Below are 21,522 nucleotides of genomic sequence, written 5' to 3' on the forward strand. Positions count from 1 at the left end.
CCTAGCCTCTGTTTGCCAGAAGCTGGGAATGGGTGACAGGGGATGGGTCACTTGATGATTACCTGTTTTGTTCATTCCCTCTGGGGTACCCGACGTTGGCCACTGTCGGAAGACAGGATACTGCGCTAGATGGACCTTTGGTCTGACCCAGTATGGCCGTTCTTATGTTCTTATGCTGGCAAGGGGGATGTTATGTAGAAATGCTATAGAGGATGACACAGATCTAGTAGAGTGTGTCTTCACTGAAGTTGGAGGTTGTATTTGCTTTAGTTAGTAGCATAAGTGGATGCAGTCTGATATCCAGTTAGATATTCTTTGGGTGGATATCGATTTGCCCTTAGAGTGTTCTGCTATTGAGATAAAAAGTTTAGAGGAAGTTCTAAATGGCTTACTTCTATCCAAATAAAAAGATAATGCCCTGCAAACACCAAGGGAGTGCATTGCCGCTTCAAAAGGATTCACATGCAGCTTAGGAAAGAAGGTTGGTAGATTAATAAGTTTGTTGAGGTGGAAGGACCTCTCTCTTAGGGAGAAATTTAGGATGAGTTCAAAGCGTGACTTTATCTTTAAAAAAGATAGTGTACGGAGGTTCAGCCATGAGTGCTCTAAGTTCTCCCATGCATCTGGCAGATGTAATTGCCATTAAAAATGTAGCTTTCATGGATAGGTGCAGTAGGGAGCAGGTTGCTAGTTGTTCAAAAGGTTTGCGCATCAGGGCTATGAGGACCAAGTGTAAGTCCCCTGGTTGCGTGGGTGGTCTAGTGTCCAGATACAGGGTTTGGATGCCCTTGAGGAATCTCTTTGCGATTACCCACCCTAAGATCATTGTGTCATTGTAAACGGGCTACTCACCACCGCGGCGCCTCCTGCTGGTTTTTCTGGGGAATTCGCTCTCTTTCAGCCCGGAGCGCCCTCTGCAGGCCGGTGATCCCCCCTTTTTCCTATCGGCCCCGTGTCCCTCCCAGGACCCGGTGCCCCTTTCACTATAATTGGGTCTCCCCCTCCCAGGGGAACCCCCACACTACTATTCCCACTTTGCCTCAGTAGTGGCCACTGACAGACACCCTGGGGCAGACTGCAGTATCAGCCCACTCATCACAGGCAAAAGGGGTTTGGACCTGCTGCTTTGTCCTACCCCTGGGCTGCCCTCTGCAACTCCCAGTACCTTTGGCCCTTTGCTAGGCCGCAGCCTGGGGCTTTCCAGGCTGGAGCTTCCCTAGCTCCTCAGCCTGTTCCCAGCCCTGCTTCACCCAGGTACTTTACCTCTGCTCATAAGCAGCCAAGCCCATCCCTCTCTGAAGCCAGAGAGAGACTGTCTGGGCTCTGGCTTCCCTGCCCTCTTATAAGCCCCAGGGCTTCAGTTTGGGGCGTGGACCCAGCTGTGGCCACTTTGCAGAGCCACGCCTCTCAAGCCCTGGCAGGCAGCATTTCAAGCCCCTCCGGGCAGGAGCCGGGTCCACCCTGCTACAGTCATCGATCTTTTGGTGAAACACCGTGATTGCTGCTAGATGTACTTTTAGTGAGGTAAAGGAAAACTCAGATAATTTAAGTTCTAGAAGGTAGTCCAGTATAAGTAAGAGAGAGCGGAAGCAGGAGAGGTGTGCCTGGCGGAACACCACGTGGTGAACTTAGTCCATTTATGAAGATAGATAGTAAGTGTAGATTTTGTCCTACTATGTAATAGCACTGTTTGGACATGTTTGGAACAATCTAGTTCTTCATTAGAGAGCCATTGAGGAGCCATGCCTTGAGGTCGAGCATCGCTATGTTGGGGTGGTGTAACTGGCCCCTGAGTTGAGATAATGGGACCGGAAGAGGAGGGAGCGAGATCAGGGCACAAGCAGACATCCGTGTTAGAAATGGGAACCACACCTGTCTGGGCCATGTAGGAGCTATTAGGATGACTCTGGCCCTGTCTGTCCGTATTTTCTGTATCACCCTGTGGTATTGGTGGGAATGCATACAACATGTGATCATGAATGCGTCCCACATGGAGTGCTTTCCCAGACCCGCTCTGGAGCAGAATCTGGGGCATTTCGTGTTGGTCGCAGTTGTGAATAGATCCAGTTAAGGATAACCCCAATTGTGGAAGATGCCATGTAAGACGGTACTGTTTATCTTCCATTCATGGTCTAGGGGAAAAGATCGACTGAGCTCGTCTGCTATGGTGTTCTGTGACGCAGGCAGGTTTGAGGCTGAGATATGGATGGAGGCATATTATGTTGGAGGCACCAGATCCAAAGTTTCCTAGCCTCCGTGCATAGTGAATGGGATTGAACTCCCCCTTGTCTGTTTATGTAAAACATATATGCAGTGTTGTTGGTCATCACCCTGATCCTTTGTTTCTTGATGAATGGGAGAAAGTAGAGACAGGCATTTCGGAAAGCTCAGAGTTCTAGAAGATTTATATATAGCGTGGTTTCTGTAGGGGACCATAGGCCCTGAGTCGTGTTATGTCCCAAGTGTGCCCCCCATCCATTGAGGGAGGTATCTGTCATGATTATAAGCAAGGGAGGATCCTGCGAGAACAGGACCCCAGATCATATGTGTGGTAGAATCCACCATATTAGTGAGTCCTTGACCTTTGGAGGCATAGTTAGTAGTCTGTTTAGTCTGTGCACATTTGGTTTGTAGACTGTGGCCAACCAACCTTGTAGGCATCACATGTACAGGTGTGCATTCTTGACAACGAAAGTACATGCAGCCATGTGGCCTAGAAGTTGCAGGCAGTTGGGGGCTGACACCTATGGGCTGATCCTCAACTGGGCAACAAGATTCTTTATGGTGTAGAATCTGTCTGATGGTAGAGATGCGAACCCCGTTGTCGAGTCTAGGTGTGCGCCTATGAATTCCAATTGTTGGGTTGGATGTAGTGTAGATTTGTTTATATTTATTTGCAGGTCAAGACTCTGAAAAGAGTCAATAGTCATCTGCGTGAATCGGATGGCTTCTTCGCGGGTGTGCGACTTCAGCAGGCAATCATCCAGGTGAAAGATTATTATCCCTTTTTTCTGAGATGTGCCGTTACCACCACAAGAATCTTTGAGAAGACATGGGGTGCTTTGAGAGGCCAAAGGGTAAAACCTTGTACTCGTAATTGTCTGAGCCCAGGGAAAATCTGAGAAAGCATCCAGGGGCAGGGTATATAGTGATGTGAAAATAAGTGTCTTGCATGTCGAGGGCTGAAAACCAATCTTCCTGCTCCAGCACTGGAATTATTGCTGTTAGGGTAACCATCTTGAATTTTTGCTTCTTGATGAACTTGTTTAATCGTCTGAGGCCGAGACTGAGTCACCAGCTCCACTTTTCTTTTGTATCAAAAATAGTGAGAGTAAAACCTCTTCCCTCTGTGCTGAGCTGGCACCGTCTCCACAGCACCTAATTGCAGAAGATGTTGAACCTCTTGTCAGAGCAAGTGGTCATGGGAGGGGTCCCTGAAGAGGGATGGGGGTGGGTAGGGGGTACAGACAGGAATGGGATGGTATAGCCTGAGCGGATGACCTCTAAGGCCCATCTGTCTGTTGTGATAGCTACCCAGTTGGCATAGAATGGGAGCAGAAAGTGCCCAAAGGGGTGGATGGTTGATATGAGAGCTGTAGTGGGTGGGAGGTCTTCTATACCCTCAATCAAGGCTTCAAAGCTGCTTATTAGGAGGAGGTTGAGATGCTGCTGGTGTTTGGGGGCTGGCACCATTGAGGTCTATTTCTCTGGCATTGGTGCTGCTGATGGTCGTACAGCCTTTGATGTTTTTGTGTGTATGCTGGATAGTGTGGGATATTGGTAAGCCTGATATCTGTACTGTCTCCTTCTTGTGGCAGGTGTGTGGATGCCCAGAGACCTCAGTGTAGCATGTGAGTCTTTCATGGTGTGCAGCAGTTCATTAGTTTTGGCTGCAAACAGCTTCTCGCCATTGAAAGGGAGATTTTCTATGGTGTTCTGTATCTCCTGTGGGAACGAGGAGGAGCTCAACCATGAGGCTCGACGCATGACCATGGCTGTAGCGGTGGACCTTGTGGCCATATCAGCAGCATCAAGTGTGGCCTGGAGAGCCATGCGAGATATCGTCTGCCCCTCAGAGACCACAGCTTTGAATTGATGTTGGTTTTCTTCAGGAATGTCATTAAGAAATTCCAGGAATTTTCCATAGTTCCTGTGATCATACTTGGCTAAGAGAGTCGCATAATCTGCCACTCTAACTTGTAACGTGGAGGACGAGTAAACTTTGTGGCCAAATAAGTCCATCCTCTTACTGTCCTTATCTGATGCAGTGGACCAGAAATGTTGCTGTTTGTTTCGTTGATTGGCCGCTTCAACTACCAGCGAGTTGGGTGCTGGGTGTGTAAAAAGGAATTCAGATCCCTTAGAAGGGATGTAGTATTTACAGTCAGCTCTCTTGCACATTGTGGGTATCATGGCTGGGGTCTGCTGTATGGTCTTGGTGGTTTCCAGGCTATCCCCATTGATTGGCAATGCAATCTTGGAAGAAGCAGAGGTTTGTAAAATGTCAGTTAGCTCGTGTTGAGTCTCTGAAACCTTCTCGAGAGTGATTTTTAGCTCGTTAGTGACTCTTTTAAATGAATCTTGGAAATGTGTAAAATCATCTCTCCATTGTTGGTGATAGCCTCGTCTGGTGATGAAGATGAATTGTAATTGGGTAGAAAAGTGTCGGGTGCGACATCGTCTCTTCATAAAAACATAAGTTCCTCCTGTACAGCCGTAGCGGTGTATGTAGGTGGAGGAGGAGATCGCGCGTCCTCCCTGCATGTGCTGGGACAACTACTGTAATGTCTTCTGTAAGAACCCCAGAGACTCAAATAGGGCCATTGTCCCAGGGAGGGCACCGCGTGCTGGGTCAGTTCCGATGGGTGACGCACAAAATGCATGGGCAGCACTGTGTGCTGGGTTGGTGATGGAGTAACTTGAGTTGGTGCCGTGGGAGCAGTTGTGGTCATCTGTGGCACAGGCATGGGAGCAGTTTTTGGCACTGAGTCCTTTGCTGTGACTGACGGTGCCGCGGCGGAGGCAGGCAACTTAGCGCCATCAGCCTCAGCACCTGAGCGGTGGGTGCCAGCAGCCGCAGAAGCACAGATCGTGCCGGAGGTGCCAGGAGCATTGTCTGTGCTGAGCCACAGACCAGCCGGAACTGATGAGACCAACCTGGTCGGCAATAATTTTGAGGCTATCTGCTCCCTATGAGGCAACATAGCTGGCCTTTTTTTGGTCAGTTTCTTGTCTTTGGAAGATTTTGGTGGTGGACTCCGCCATGAGGACTGCTGGCCTGGGTCTGAGGCAGGCCTGAGAGATTTCTCCATGAGGATGAGCTTCAGCCTCAGGTCTTTATCTTTGCATGTCCTGACCTTCAGTTTGTTACAGTGGGCACACTTTGGGGGAACATGGGATTCCCCCAAACGCCGGATACATTGAAAATGGCTGCCTGAAATGGGAATGGCCTCTCTACATGTTGTACATCTCTTGAAACCTGATGAACCAGGCATTTTATGGGGTCACTAACTCTGAGGTTAAAAAACAAAATCTCTTTTTTAACAGGGAAGGTAAGTATAAGAACTAAAACTTCTCTAACTCAGACAACTAAGTTAATTACTACAAATTTGTCTAAGGTAACTCCTGAAGAAGTGAAGAATGAGCAGGACTGCTGAGCTCCGTCTCAGGCCGGGGACAGCAGAGAGGGAACTGAGGATTCCGGGCTGCGCATCCGCTATTGAGGCACTGGCAGCGTGCAAGGCAGGCACCACATGTGCGCAGCCCATACGGGCACTGCTGTAAAATTCTCTGAGCGAAGACATAGGGATGCACCTTGACTTGGAGTGGAGCACCCACAGGGACATCTCTCAAAGAAGAAATACAATTACCCCTATATAAAGCAAAGGCTTTTTAAATTAGGGAATTATGTAGCATCTTCTTCCCAAAGGATGTCTATGCAGAGGAATGGAAACTTACTTTGCAGAGATTGATATATGCATTTTCTGAAGACAATGATGCCACTCTACACATTTTCCCTGAGGTTCACACATTTTCTATTTCTAGCACACTATAGATCTTCTAGAAGGTGCCTGGATTCCCTTTGGAACATTTCCCAGATGTCTAGTAAGCCAAATGACACAGGATTTTAGCATCATGCTTGCAGCAACTTTGAGGCCCAAAGGCCCTGCCATTTTGGACTGAATGAGAAACAGGTTATGATCAGCATGTGTACTCCATATGATTGAGATATATCTTTAGAGCTCTACAAACATTCAGTTATGCCCCAGTCTTTTCAAAAGATGCTTGGGAATTGGATAAAATGACAAGAGAACTATTTTCCAAGAAGCATAGCAAGAAGAATTTACTTTGGGCCAGAAGGATTTTTAGATGCATAAGGATAAACTTTTCCTCATTAAAAGTGCAACATGAGTTTTTATTTAGATAGAAGTATTAATTCTGAAACCTGCCTTTTGGAGGGGATGGCAGCTAGAAAAAGAGGCCATAGCCTTGTCTAATCTGTCCATTATGATTAATCTTGACACCTGTGAATATTCGATTGAGGAATCCAATGTGCCTGGACACAGAATGCTGCTAATCTTGGTATATGTACCACTTAGGGCATTTCCCAGAAAGGAGGAAGAGCAGTAAGGAGACCCTTCACTCCTTTGAGATTCTGAACCCCTGGCTGAGTGAGGGTCCATTATACTGCTGCCTGAAATCTGAGCCATTTTTTCTGGCAAAGCAAGGGTCCATGAGCTGAGAACCTGAGGCAGGACTTCCCAGAAATAACAGCTTTCTCTATGTACCCAGACAGACTGCAGGGACACAGAGCCGATACAGAGTACTGTGAGAGTACCCGGTATGCATTCCTTCAGAATGGGAAAGTAAAGAAGAAAAGGTCTAAACCCTGACTTTTATACCATTTTCTCATTAAAGTTATGAGTTAGGTCTTTAAAAGAGGGTGCTTAATTTTGCCTTTTTGGGACCCAGAGCCCATGGAATTTGCAAGACTGACCCCTTGAGCAAACTGTTTGGCATTCCCTTTCATTCAAGAATCCTTCAAAGGGAAATCCTTGCTCTTATTTGAGGCTTTCCACCATGGTGTCACTGCTTTGAGCAAGCAGATGGAAGCACTAGCTAACTAATTCAACTCTGGCAGTTGCCCTGGCAGTGCAGGTATCAGTGGCTTGCCTAGCACCAGGGCCGCCCAGAGGGGGGGCAAGAGGGGCAATTTACCCCAGGCCCCAAGCCCCACAGGGGCCCCCACGAGAGTTTTTCGGGGCCCCTGGAGCGGGGTCCCTCACTCGCTCCGGGGGGCCCGGAAAACTCTTGCAGGGCCGGGCGCAGGAGCTTCTTCGCTCCCGGTCTTTGCCGGCGGCGGGTCCTTCCGCTCCCGGGAGGAAGGACCCCCCACTGGCAAATTACCGCCGAAGACGGAGCGGGACCCGCCGCCGAGTTCAGCTCGGTCTTCGGCGGTAATTCGGTGGCGGGGGGCCCTTCCGTTCCGGGACCCGCCGCTGAAGTGCCCCGAAGACCCGCGGCGGGGGCCCCCCTCCGCCGAATTACCGCCGAAGTCCAGGCTGCACTTCGGCGGCGGGTCCCGCTTCAGCGGTAATTCGGCGGCGGGGGGGCCCCGCTGCGGGTCTTCAGGGCACTTCGGCGGCGGGTCCCGGAACGGAAGGGCCCCCCCGCTGCCGAAGACCCCGGGCCCCCGGAATCCTCTGGGCGGCCCTGCCTAGCACTTGCCCTCTTGAGCACCTGAAATGCTCCTTACAGTACCTGTTGAACTTGATTTTATGCTTGCATAGTTTATCTGCAGCTATGGTTGGGAACAAAGGGAGTCTGCTAGAGCAGTGCTGCACCAGAGGACCCAGAGGATTAGAGTCTCAACGCTCTAATGATTCCTCAACTGAGGAAAAGGAGAGAAGAGCTAGAGGCTGGAGTTAGATCATTACTGTAAAAAAAGAAATGAAAGATAAAATTAGAAAAGAAAGTGGTTGGGAGAAACTAAACCATCAAGCTTTTCTATAGGATTGTCTAGTGGTCTGAGGTGAAGTGTGGGTCTTAGTCCTGGAGCCCCTAGTGAAAACAGCAAATGGTTTCAGAGTTCCACAGCAAAAAAGCACAGCCCATTCATAAAGAATGAGGAAACCTGTGCAGCAGAATTAACAATTTACTGTAAAAGTGATTTGGTGTGGAATTGTCTAATATGACTAAGTGATTTAAGAGAACAAGACCCGTTGACTTTCATAGATCCATAGATTCCAAGGACAGAAGGGACCGTTGTGATCATGTAGTGTGACCTCCTATATAACACAAGCCAATGAATTGCCCCAGAATAATTCCTACAGCATAAGTCAATGGGACTTGTGTTCCTAAATCGTTTAGGAGCTTCTGAAAACCCCAGCCTTTATCATCAGAACTTTAAAGTATATTTTAAATATTTATGCAGGAAAAAAAATACAAGAGTACTGTGTAAAATCTGTGATTTTACCTGAAACATAAATGGTTCTGTGGCAGAGGAAAAGTTTAAACTTTTTGACAAATGTTCTTCAGGATCATATTTTTTCAAATAACTTTTAATCATTACAGTCTTTGCAGTTCCCTGTTCTCCTGTGAGCAAAACTGCCTGCAATAAAAATTTTAGAAAGACAGATATTATAAAATTGCTAATTAAATGACTTACTGTATAGAAAATTATTTTAAAGCAAAGAATATATAAAAATAATAAACTACTTTATTGATTTTGACACCTCTAGCCCCTGTGGGTGCCCCCCCAGCTCCCCACCCTCCATCTCCTCTGTCCCCCAAAAGTTCCTCAGGTGTCCCCCCATCACCTCTGGCCCCCATGGCTTCCCCCACACCCCCATCACCTCCAGGCCCCGCTGCCCCTTCCCAGTGCTTAATTTATATTAAGAGTTGCCGGAGCTCAGCCCCAGCACAAATTAAGCACTTCCTGGGCAGCCGGCGCTGTCCAGGCATCCAGCTCTGAAGGCAACGCCACCAGCAGCAGCAGTGCATTAGTAACGGTAGCATGGAATATGATGTATTGCGACTCTTATTTCTACACTGCTGCTGCAGCTTGTGATGCCTGGTGTTCAGTCTGCAGCTCAAGGCGCACTCTGTGCTGTCACATGGGGGCTTCATCTTGCCGGAACCCATGGCCATCCTACAGCCCTCTGGATACTCTTGGCTCACCAGGAGCACCATTTCAGATTTTGGTGGGGGGTGCAATTTTACCCTGAAAACTAGACTTTTTTGCAGATAATAATTTAGAAATTAGCTGACAGGAGCACTGCAACTAAGTTCTATATAAAGAAAGAAAAAATATATCCAAACACCAATTAAAGTAATATATTAAGTTTATATGTACGTTTAGAACAATCAGGAGATAATACAACAAGATATTCCCAATCCCAAGCCTTGAAGTATCAATTCTGGAGCTTTAACACAGATATCAGAAACACAAGTTTGATACTTTGTACACTATCTTTAGGAGAAATAAATAAAAATAAATAAAATCTGCTCAAAATTTATTTACTTTCTCTAACAGACACAATCTGTGTTACTGCCACTTTATTTTAGTCAATTGTTTTTCACTCCACTAAAAATGTATTTACTTAATTTTAACATTAGTATCAGACTTGGAACCACATTTATTTGTGTACGAATTTTAAGTTATTTTACAGATATAATTAAAAATACTATTTTAAAATAAGCGGCCTTCATCTGTACAGTGTCTAAAATTATGTGTTTAGCTATATTTTTTTAAACTGGCATTGCTAAGGTGAGTACAAGCAAAATTTACATTCTAAAAGGATATGATTATTTGATTGTACCACTTTAAATAATGAATGACAAAGCACAATATGGCAATAAAAGTAATAATGATAATTACTACAGCAAGGACAGGTTAGGTATTTTAGAACTCACTACTCAAAGAATTAAATTTATGCATAAGAGAGAAATAAAATTATGAAATACATAGACCAGTCAAAAAACTAAAACATCCATACTGTAATCCTTAATGAACTTTGAATGAATAAAATTACAGAGATTATAAATCCCTTGTGCATTTCGACAGGAAGTACCAAGAAGTAACAACAACAACGTCTGTGTTGGGGGAGTGTGTGTGTGAGAGAGCGTATGTTGGGGAAGTGTGTGTGTGAGAGTGTGTTGGGGCAGTGTGTGTGTGTGTATGTGAGAGAGAGAGAGAGAGAGAGAGAGAGTGTGTGTGTGTGTGAAACACAGAGAGTGTGTCCTTGAGGGAGTGTGTGAGTGTGTGTGTGTGTGTGTGTGTGCGCGTGATGGGGGAGAGTGTGTGAGTGTGAGAGAGAGAGAGAGAGCATGTATGTATGTGTTAGGGGGAGTGTGTGTGTGAAAGAGTGTGTGTGTATGTTGGGGGCATGTGTGTGTGTGTATGTGTTGGGGGAGTGTGTGTGTTGGGGGAGGGGATGTTTAAGCAGAACATTCAGGCGCCTCAACAGCAGCACCAGCAGCACCCACTCCCAACCCAGAGACAACAGCACAGACACGCTCCTCCTGACCCACATCCCAGCTCAGCAGAGACCAGGCACACAGGTCAGGGCAGGGAGACACCCTAACATCAGTGCCTCCATCCCCGGCTTTGCACAGCAAATAGGAGGCATGCTCCAGGTCACGAACATCTTGGCCTGGGGCAGCTCCATGGCCTTAGGAGGAGTTATCTGGCTGGTCCAGCTGCCACTCCCCACCCCCTGCAGCTCGGTCCATCTGCCCTCTCCAGACACTGATAAGAAACAATAACCTTAGTGTCAGCTAGTGAACTATGTCCAATAGGGCTCATCAGGCCCATAAACTTGTAGACATAAAAATAAATGTTGTCCCTTAGCTATGGCTACTGAAATCATAGCAGGGAGGTAAAATTGTGGGAGATGCTGCTAGAAGAAAGCAAATTATTGTACAATACATTTTCCATTCTGAAGCCCAGCATTTCTCACAAGTCTGCTGTGTGTGGGATATAGCAAACAGTGAAATGTAAGTAGAGAGGATCAAAAAAACAGACTGAGATAAAAAATTCTCCACCTGTAAGTAAATGCCTGAAGATAAGTTATTTTTTGATCACGGCATACAGCTCTTTCCTTCAGAAGAAAGCCTCTGCTGTTTAATAAAGGTATTGATAGAGGCCATCTTGCTGCCATGAACATTTCCTTAGGCCTGGTCTACACTAGGACTTTAATTTGAATTTAGCAGCGTTAATTCGAATTAACCGTGCACCCGTCCACACCAGGAAGCCATTTAATTCGACATAGAGGGCTCTTTAGTTCGAATTCTGTACTCCTCCCCGACGAGGGGAATAGTGCTAAATTCGACATAGCTATGTCGAATTAGGCTAGGTGTGGATGCAAATCGAACTTAGTAGCTCCAGGAGCTATCCCTCAGTGCACCACTCTGTTGACGCTCTGGACAGCAGTCCGAGCTTCGATGTTCTGACCAGCCACACAGGAAAAGCCCCGGGAAAATTTGAATTCCTTTTCCTGTCTGGACAGTTTGAATCTCATTTCGTGGTTGGACATCGGGGCGAGCTCAGCAGCACCGGCAGCAATGCAGAGCTCTCCAGCAGAGGAGTTCATGTAATCTCTGAATAGAAAGAGGGACCCAGCATAGACTGACCGGGAAGTCTTGGATCTGATCGGTGTGTGGGGCGAGGAGTCTGTGCTTTCGGAGCTGCGCTCCAAAAAACGGAATGCAAAGACCTATGAGAAGGTCTCCAAAGCCATGAGAGACAGAGGATACAGGCGGGATGCAATGCAGCGCCATGTGAAAATCAAGGACCCCAGACAAGGCTACCAAAAAATCAAAGCGGCAAACGGACGCTACGGAGCCTGCCACCACTGCCCCACCAGTGACCATGGACTCTGACGATGGGACAGTGTCGACGGACAGTTCCTCGGCAATGTTCACGGACGGGGAAGATGAGGAAGGGTTTGTGGAGGACGAGGCAGGTGATAGTGCTTACAACGCTGGTTTCCCCGACAGCCAGGATCTCTTCATCACCGTCACGGAGATCCCCTACCAACCCTCCCCGGCCGTTAACCCGGACCCTGAATCAGGGGAAGGAGCAGTCGGTAAGTGCTTTAAACATGTAAACTTTTATTCTTAATATAACAGGAATCTGAAGTATGTGAAAAGGAGGTCTCTATATATATGGGGATAGAACAGAAATCCTCCTGGGAGATCTCCACGAAGCTCTCCTGGAGGTAATCGAAAAGCCTCCGCAGGAGGTTCCTGGGGAGAGCTGCCTTATTGGGTGCTCCGTGGTAGCACACTTTTCCGCGCCAGGCTTTCATGAGGTACTCAGGAAGCATTGCCTCCCCGAGCACGGCTGCATAGGCCCCTGGTTTGTGCTGGCTTTCACGCAGCATGCGCTCTCTATCTCCTTCAGTGACCCTCCTCAGGGCGATCTCTCTCGGCAACTCCTGCATCTAATTAGGAAAATTACCATAATGTTACGCCTGGTCCAAAGTATTTTTAAAAAATCTCCGGACAGACGGCGTAGCAGAGAGTCAGCACGCTGCTGCGTGACAAGCGTAACGGAAAGCCAAAGAATCAAATGGACGCTCATGGAGGGAGGGGGGGGAACTGAGGACGCAAGCTATCCCACAGTTCCCGCTGTGTCCGAAAATCATTTGCATTCTTGGCTGAGCTCCAAATGCTTCTAGGGTCAAACACAGGGTCTGCGGTGGTTCAGGGCATAGCTCGTCAATGTACAGCCACCCCCCACCCCCAGAAGGAAAAGGGAAAGAAATCGTCTCTTGACTCTTGTAAATGTCACCTTATGTGTACTGAATGCTGCTGGTAGACGCGATGCTGCGGCACGCTACGGTAGCATCCTCGCCTCCCCTCCCCCGCCTCATGGGTGACTGACGGTGCAAAATGACTGGTACCCGTCCTCATCATCAGCCTTGCGGTAGATGGTGTAGTGCAATAGGACTGTTACCTGTCCTCGTCATCAGCCCATAAGTAGATGGCCTGCTAACCGTCTTCATCATAGCAACAGGGGGCTGAGCTCCATCAGCCCCCGCCCGTCATGTGTAAAGAAAATATTCTGTACTGCCTGGACTATCATAGCAGCTGGAGGCTGCCTTACCCTCATTTCATTTCCCTAACAAGTCACTGTTTCTTATTCCTGCATTCCTTATTACTTCAGCATACAAATGGGGGGACACTACAACGGTAGCCCAGGAAGGCTGGAGGAAGAGGGAAGCAACAGCTGGGTTGTTGCAGGGGCACCCCATGTGAATGGCACGCAGCTCGTCATTCCTGCGGGATCTGACACAGAGCAGCTGTGCTCTGTAGTTCTCTGATACACTGCAACCCTAGTACAGTTGCCCCATATTCTAGGCGGGACTGTTTCTATTTTTAGATACCATAAAGGAGGGATTGACTCAGGGAGTCATTCCCAGTTTTGTCTTTTGCGCCCCCGGCTGATCTCGGCCAGGGGCACCTATGACAGAAGCAGAAGGTGTAGTGCAATAGGACAGCTACCCGTCATCACCTTGCCAATTTACATTGGCGTGGTTGATGGTGCAATATGGCTGATAACCATCTCTGCTGTCATGCAAAAGCAAATGAATGCTGCTGTGTAGCGCTGCTGAATCGCCTCTGTCATTGGCATCTAGTACACATACCGTGACAGTGACAAAAGGCAAAACAGGCTCCATGGTTGCCACGCTATGGCGTATGCCAGGGCAATCCAGGGAAAACGGGCTTGAAATGATTGTCTGGCGTTGCTTTCCCGGAGGAAGGAATGTCTGACTACATTTACCCAGAACCACCCGCGACAATGAAATTTGCACCATCAGGCACTGGGATCTCAACCCAGAAGTGCAAGGGTTGGGGGACACTGCGATGGGGTAGAACAGGGGCAGAGTTTATGCTTTCAGGATTGCCTGCTGCAGGAGTGCGGACGAGATAGGTGCTGTGCATGGTGTTGTTCACAGACACAGACTAGACTGTGTTCATTGTTCGCAAAAATGTATCTTTGCAAGGAATTCACTCCCTTTTTCCCATCACACAGCTTCGACTGTCTCCAGACCTGCCACAGCATCCCCCTCACAGAGGCTGGCAAAGATTAGGCGGCGAAAGAGAAAGACACGGGACGAGATGATCGCTGAAGTTATGGGGTGCTCCCGAGCCGAGGCGGACCAGCAGAGCCAGTGGAGGGAGACCCTCTCTCTGTACCAGCGCTCACACAGCGAATGGGAGGAGAGGTGGCGTAAGGAAGACAATCAGGTGACTCAAACGCTGCTTGGACTAATGAGGGAGCAAACGGACATGCTCCGGCGCCTTGTGGATGTTCTGCAGGACCGCAGCCAGGAGGACAGAGCCCCCCCGCAGTGTATCTGCAACCGCCCTCCCCCGCCACAAAGTCCCATACCTCCCGTCACCCAAAGTAACCAGAAGGAGTGGTGCCAGGGGCTGTGAAAACTCTCACTGCACCCCAGCAGAGTGCTCAAGTACCCAAAAGCTCTCATACCCTAATTTTTGAGAATTCCTTCCCTTCCTGACTCACCCTAGCCCCAATCCCAGTTTCATCCCCTGACTGTCTGGTTAATTATTAAAAATACTTTGCTGTTAATTACTGTTTCCGTCATGCTTTTTTATAGAATGCTGCATTTGAAGGAGTGGGTGGGTGGGTGGGTGGGTGGGGAAGGGGTTTGGGTATTGCATAGGACAGTCACCTTTAGCAGGGTACAGAGACGGGGGCAGGATCAGCAGCAGGTCACACACACAGTGCAGTCAGTAGGCACCCTGGTCGGTATGGGAGGTGGTTTGCAGGTTCTTTGTGGGTGGGGAGGTACGTGACTTTGTAGCGGGGGAGGGTGGTTACAGATCTCATGCAACGGTCCCTGTCCTGGACCACAGAGCCACGCAGCAGAGGAATCTGTATCCGTCCTCCCCCGCCACAAGGCCACATAGCCCCCGCACACAGAGTCCCAAAAAGGAGGGATGGCAGGCTCCGTTGAAACAACCAGTCCGGCACTGCAGACCGCTCTGGGAGCAGGAGCCTGTCATTCCTCGAGTTTAGAGGTGGTCTTTACATCACCGCACACCCTACCCAGCACAGTCTGCGTCCCAGTTTCAACCCTTTAATGCAAAGTCATCAATAAAGAAACCTTTGTAAAGTTACAGTGGAACATGTATTTTATTTTTAAACGTGTGTTGGAAGTGGGGGAAGCAGGGTGGACGGGGTATGTAACTGCAGATGCTAGTCAACAGTAACTTGGTAAAGAAACAGGGGCAGGTTCAGCTTCTCTGTAAAGAAACTGAACAGTCACAGGTCACGCTGCTCGCTGGTACTTGAAGAGTTGCTTGTCACTGTGCAAGGCGCCTGCATAGTGCTTCACGAGGCAGGGCATTAGCGGGTAGGCTGGGTCCCCGAGGATCACTATAGGCATCTGCACATCCCCAAGAGTTATTTTGTGGTCCGGGAAGAAACTACCTTCCTGAAGGTGTCTAAACAGAGCAGAGTTCCTGAAAACACGCGCGTCATGAACTGTGCCTGGCCACCCGACGTTGATATTGGTAAAACGTCCTCCATGGTCCACCAGTGCTTGCAGCACCATTGAAAAGTAGCCAGATTTCTCAGCAGCTGACTGTGGAAGAGGTGGACGATAAGGTGCGAGGAGTTGACAATGGCCATAACTGCAGCGGGGCTCCGTGCTCGCAGTGCTGTGGCGCCCGCGCTGTCACTGAGCAGAAAAGTGCACAAACAGATTGCCCGCAGGCGCTTTCGGGGAGGGAGGGAGGGAGGGCGTGATTGACGGTTCAATGATGACAGTTACCCAAAACCACCCTCGACACATTTTTCCCCCAGCAGGCATTGGGGGGAAATCCCAGAATTCCAATGGGCAGCGGGGAGTGTGGGAACTGTGGGATAGCTTCCCACAGTGCACCGCTTCCAAAGTCGACGCTGGCCCCGTTACTGTGGACTCACAGTCGAATTTGTGTTTTTAGTGTGGATACACAAATTCGACTTCATAAGGTCGATTCCACAAATTCGACTTAAGTTGATTCGAAATAGTCTTGTAGTGTAGACATACCCTTAGTTGAAGCACATGCTCTTTCTGTTCATGATGTGGCTAGAAATTTAGTACAATAGTCTCTGATTCCTGTGCAACGGGCCAGAGATCGCATGGATGCCTGAAGACCTTGGCACTTCTGGTGAAAAGGAACAAACAAGAAGCATGATCTTCTTCTTAATCCGGTGCACTTGAGGTAGATCTTGAGTGCTCTACATACATTCAGATTATGCTATGGCTTTACAGTAGCGTACTGCGGATTTGGACAGAATAGAGGAAAGATAACTTCTTGTCATTCCTGGAAAGAGGAATTCACTTTTGGTAAGAAAGATTCTGGAGTCCTTAAACCCTGCATATATAGAGCTGCTAACTCCATGACCCATCTAACAGAGGTGCCAAGAGAAAGGTTTTGGCAGATAAATAGAGTGGTGTAACTCTTAATAGTTCAAAGTAATAGGTGATTAGGGTTTTTTCCACCAGCGGTAGATCCCATTTAAGAAAGACTGACTAGATCGTTGGCCAGACTAATCTGGCTGCTCTGAGAAATCTTGAGATTTGAAGATTTTCAGCTAAGAAACCAGAGGACTCTGCATATAAGACATTGCTTGTGGCTGACACCTGACATGTTCTGGTGCTGGGCTGAAGTCCCTTGTCCATACTGTACTGAAGAAAATTGGGAATAGCTAGAATTCCAGGGATTGTCCAGGTTTCTGGTTTTGTTTGGTTTTGACAACATAAGATAAACCTTGACCAACCAGAGTAGTAGGACTTAAGTGCTAAAGTCTGTCTGAAGGCCAATAGAGTCCCAATCACTTTGGAGGATAACCACATTATAATTTCAGAGGTTGGCGGGTTGTCTGTGGGCAAGGACTGGCCTGCCTCCCAAGGTCTGTGAAAGCAAGTGATCCAATCCATGCAACAAACCCCAATGAACTAACCTCGTTATCTCCAGACTGATTCTTCCCTGCATATTTATACTTGCCTCTGGAAATTTCCATCACATGCATCTGACGAAGTGGGTATTCACCACGAAAGCTTATGCTCCAATACATCTGTTAGTCTATAAGGTGCCACAAGACTCTTTGTTGCTTTTCACAGTATAATTATTGCTTCTCTTTCAATAGCCAGGCTGCCAGTTGGAAATGGCCTGGATTTGGATGGAGACTGGGACATTGGTGAAGGATGTCCAGTTTCACTGATAGATGCACTGGAGATTTCAGTGCCAAGTCTACTAGATTTGAAAAACATGGTCTGCTCAGCTAGTGTAGAGCCAGAACTATCACCTTTGATTGCTTTTGCCTTATCTTCTCAACCACTTTCCTTAGAAGTGGAAGAGGTGGAAATGTGTAGAGAAAGTCCTTTAGCCACCTATGTACATCTGTCCCTAGTGACTGGATAACTGTTTTTCTGATGAAGTATTGTGCCAGCTTTCTGCTCTTCCAACTTGTAAACCGACTGAGTGCCAGGAGGCTGAATCTCTGAGAGATCAGGTTGAAGACTTCCTAATTCAAATACCATTCTGAGTTGTTGACTAAGCATGTGCTAAACTAGTCTGCATTCAGATTCCCTTCATGTATATTGCTCTTATGGTAGCCAGATTCTCCTCTGCCCATTCTATTACCTCCCTCACTTCCAAGTGCAGGACTGAGCTCTGAGTTCCTCCTTGGTTGTTGATGTATGCTATTGTCATGATATTTTCTGACTGGAGCAGAATGTGATCCTCCAGAAGGTGGCTTGGAACCTTTGGAGGACTTTCTTCATCACTTTGAAGTTGAAGAAGTGGATGCTCTTGTTCCTGTCTCTGAAGGTCTATGTCCTTTGTGTTGTGTTGTTTCCCAGATATGCTCCCTAGCACAGTAGGTTGGCATCTGTTGTATGTACTTCATGATCTGGAGGCAGAGAAGAAGACCCCTGTGGATATTCCCTGGGATTGTCAAACTCAGAGATTTGAGTACTTGGTTTGAAATCAGAACCTGATTTTGAATTTGTTCTGGTGAGTGGTTCCACACAGAATTGCTTAAGATGCGTGACTGGATGACCACTTGTCTGTGCTTCTGAGAGACAATTCTGAGAAGTAGGATATTCTGCCTACTAGACTCAGACTGAGCCAGAGGCATAGTCTTTTGTTGTCATAGTAAGCTCTTAGAGGTACTGCTGACACCTCTGGTTTTGCGGCCTGATCCATAGTTGCAGGGTTTTCTGCTAATGTACTTGCCATTCTTTCTTTGGTACTTCTGTGAAAAGGACAGACAAAAGGAGCATTTGTGTTTTCAGTTGGACATACAGTCCCTTCTTAATGCACTACATGGAGACCTGAGGGACTGCTTTTGTTTGGATGCATTGTCTGCAGGGGCGGCTCTACAAAGTAGGCTCCCCAAGCAGCGGCGCGCGCGCCGCCCGCCTCCCCCTTCCCGGCGCGTCCCCTCTCCTCTCCTCTCTGGGTGGAGATCCGCCCCCCATGCCTGCGGCAGGTCCACCGGAGAGCGGACCCGGGACCTGCCCGCGCCCGCTGCGGGAGCGGAGCTCAACCGAGCGGGACGAGAAAGCCAGAATCATGCCGCCTGCGGCAGCCCGTCCCTCTCCCGGGACCCGTGGACCCATGCAGGCGGAGCCACACGAGGCCCAGGAGCCAAATGCCGCCCCCGCCCCCGCCCCGCCAGGCTGCTGCTTGCGCTGTGAGCCGCCCCTGATTGTCTGGCACTATCTTATCTAATATTTCTCCAAATAGAAATTAATCTGTAAATTAGGAGGTTTGTCAGATTTGTTTGAAGTAGGCAGCCACCATCCAGAGATGTAAACAGGTGTGGCATATGGCTACTGAGCTGGATGCCATTACCATGTCTGAAAATCTCATTGTGTCTAATGAGGCATCTGAGACAAAAGCAGTTGAAAAAAATATTTTCTTAAGGATAGACCTGAAGCCAGTGTGATCCTTGTCATCCAGGACCTTTAGGCCACCCAGCTAGGACATCATAGTATTGGCAAAGCAGGTAGTGGCCAGGATTTCTCTGAGAGTGGTAAAGCCTCAAAATTTCTCAAAAATTTTAACAGGGAGGGTAATTAACCACTGGAACAACTTATAAAGTGTTGTGGTAGATTCTCCATCACTGGCAATTTTTAAATCAAGATTGGATGTTCAAACAGGAATTATTTTGGAGACATTCTATGGCCTGTGTTATTCAAGAGGTCAGATTAGATAAGGCTGCAAAAACTGCCTCACATTTAGAACATTGTTTTGATTTAGCCTGATGTGTGCTGGGGAGGTGCAGTAGCAGTGAATCCAGGTGGCTGAACCTTATGCTGCTAATTACCTGATTCAAAGGAGAAGGAGGAGGAAGAGAGATTTTAAATTGATCACTGTTGCCTGAAAACATAATAAAATCAAAGTTGGCAAAAAAAAGTTTGGGAGTAAAGAAAACTGCCATTGACTGTTGCTATGGAGACAGGAGATCTGGAGGATTGCTTGAGATGGGGTAATGGCTAATCCCAGGAACATGCTACAATACTAAAATGCCTCCTGAAACTGCAAAAGAAGGTGCGGGGGACAGCCTATGCATCAAAGTAAAATGGAAGATGCTGGGCTGTAAAAATCCCCTTCTGAAGGGATCACCATTATTGTCTGTTATTTGTATTACAGCAGAGCTTACAGTTGGGGGCCCTACTGTGCTTGATACTGTACAAGACAATCTCTTTTCGGAAGAGCTTTCAATCTAGCAGACACAACAAACAAAAGGTGAGAGAAAGGAAAGGTTATTATCCTCATTTTGCACATGGGGAATTAAGGCAGAGAGAGATTAAGTGACTTGCCTAGGGTTATATGGAAAGTCTGTGGCAGAGTCAAGAATTGTACCCATATCTGCTAAGTCACAGTCCATAGCTTTAACCACAAGACCATCCTTCCTACTTTTAGCAAGGGAGACACCCATTGCAATGATCTTTGGGATAACTTTGACGGTTTACTTAGGCTATTGAATTCTGTAATACATTTTGCTTGCTTGAGCAATTGCTACCCCTTGCCTTGGGTTTTTTTAATTTAATCTATTTATTCAGGCTTTTGGCTAAGGATTAGGATGAACAGGTGTGAAGTCCTTTTGAGGTTGAGATTTTATGCAGTTATTTAATTAAGGATTTGACTGAAACATTTAAAAAACTGTCTTCACTCAGTCACCAGTGGCACTTCCTCCTGGCTGTTCTGTGGATTAGCTCTCTTCCAGGTATGACACCTCCCCTTGTGGTCTCTCCTCTCATTGTCCTCTCTGTCACTCTGAGGCCCTTTTCTCACTCCAGGAGCTGAAACCCTCTGGGCAGGCCACTATGGCATTTCCCCTTCCAAGGTATAGAGTCTCATTGTCCAGGCACTGCCACTCTGTCAGTGGCTGGTAGGAGAACACAGGACCATGCACTTCTCCAGGTTCCAACCCAGAGACCCTACAACATGCAGCCAAGGTCTGCTCAGTCCCCAGCTTTGCAGCTGTCTCCCTGGCTGCTTCCTATCTACCTCTCACAGGCTTTCTTCTCCATCCTTCTCTCTTCTGGGAACAATCTACCCTCAGGGCTATGCTCCCAGGGTCCTAACTCTTTCTCTAGTATCCCTCCTTCCCTTTCTAATGCATAGGCAATGACTGCAGATTTCCATGCTGCCCCCATTTCTGTTGCCAGCTTCCTGGCTTTATATTAGCCCAGCCCACAGCAGCTCAGATGAGCTTTGTCTTCCAATTAGGGGTTGCTTTTCTCCCCTAAGCCACTCATGTGTGGCATATTATCCTAACTGGCCCTTTCTCATCTTCCTTAACCCTTACAGGGCTGATGTGGGGTGAACAACCCATCACAATGGCATTGGTTCAACTCCTGGTTTATCTTTTTGTTATGAATTATAGAATCATAGAAGATTAGGGTTGGAAGAGACCTCAGGAGGTCATCTAGTCCAATCCCCTGCTCAAAGCAGGACCAACACCAACTAAATGATCCCAGCCTAGGCTTTGTCAAGCTGGGCCATAAAAACCTCTAAAGATGGAGATTCTACCACCTCCCTAAGTAACCCATTCCAGTGCTTCACCACCCTCCTAGTGAAATAGTGTTTCCTAATATCCAAACTAGACCTCCCCCACTGCAACTTGAGACCATTGCTTCTTGTTCTGTCATCTGCCACCTCTGAGAACAACCTACCTCCATCCTCTTTGGAGCCCCCCTTCAGGTAACTGAAGGCTGCAATCAAATCCCCCCTCACTCTTCTCTTCTGCAGACTAAATACCTCCAGTTCCCTCATCCTCTCCTCATAAGTCATGTGCCCCAGCCCCCTAATCATTTTAATTGTCCTCCGCTGGACTCTCTCCAATTTGTCCACATCCCTTCTGTAGTGGGAAGACCAAAACTGGACGCAGTACTCCAGGTGTGGCCTCACCAGTGCCGAACCGATGGGAATAATCACTTCCCTCGATCTGCTGGCAATGCTCCTACTAACACAGCCCAATATGCT

At 47.8% G+C, this 21,522-nt stretch overlaps 1 protein-coding gene across 17 annotated transcripts in view; it reads right to left on the reverse strand.

The window, feature by feature from the left end:
- Positions 1–21,522, reverse strand: part of DNAH8 (dynein axonemal heavy chain 8) — a 556,010-nt gene that overhangs the window by 150,027 nt on the left and 384,461 nt on the right. For all 17 annotated transcript variants that reach the window (XM_039529004.1, XM_039529011.1, XM_039529005.1 and 14 more), the window contains one exon: positions 8,477–8,611. In XM_039529004.1, coding sequence (XP_039384938.1) covers positions 8,477–8,611 — 135 coding nt within the window. The remainder of the gene's footprint in view (positions 1–8,476; positions 8,612–21,522) is intronic.

Source organism: Mauremys reevesii, linkage group 3 (genome assembly GCF_016161935.1).
Source record: "Mauremys reevesii isolate NIE-2019 linkage group 3, ASM1616193v1, whole genome shotgun sequence".
Lineage (NCBI taxonomy): Eukaryota > Metazoa > Chordata > Testudines > Geoemydidae > Mauremys > Mauremys reevesii.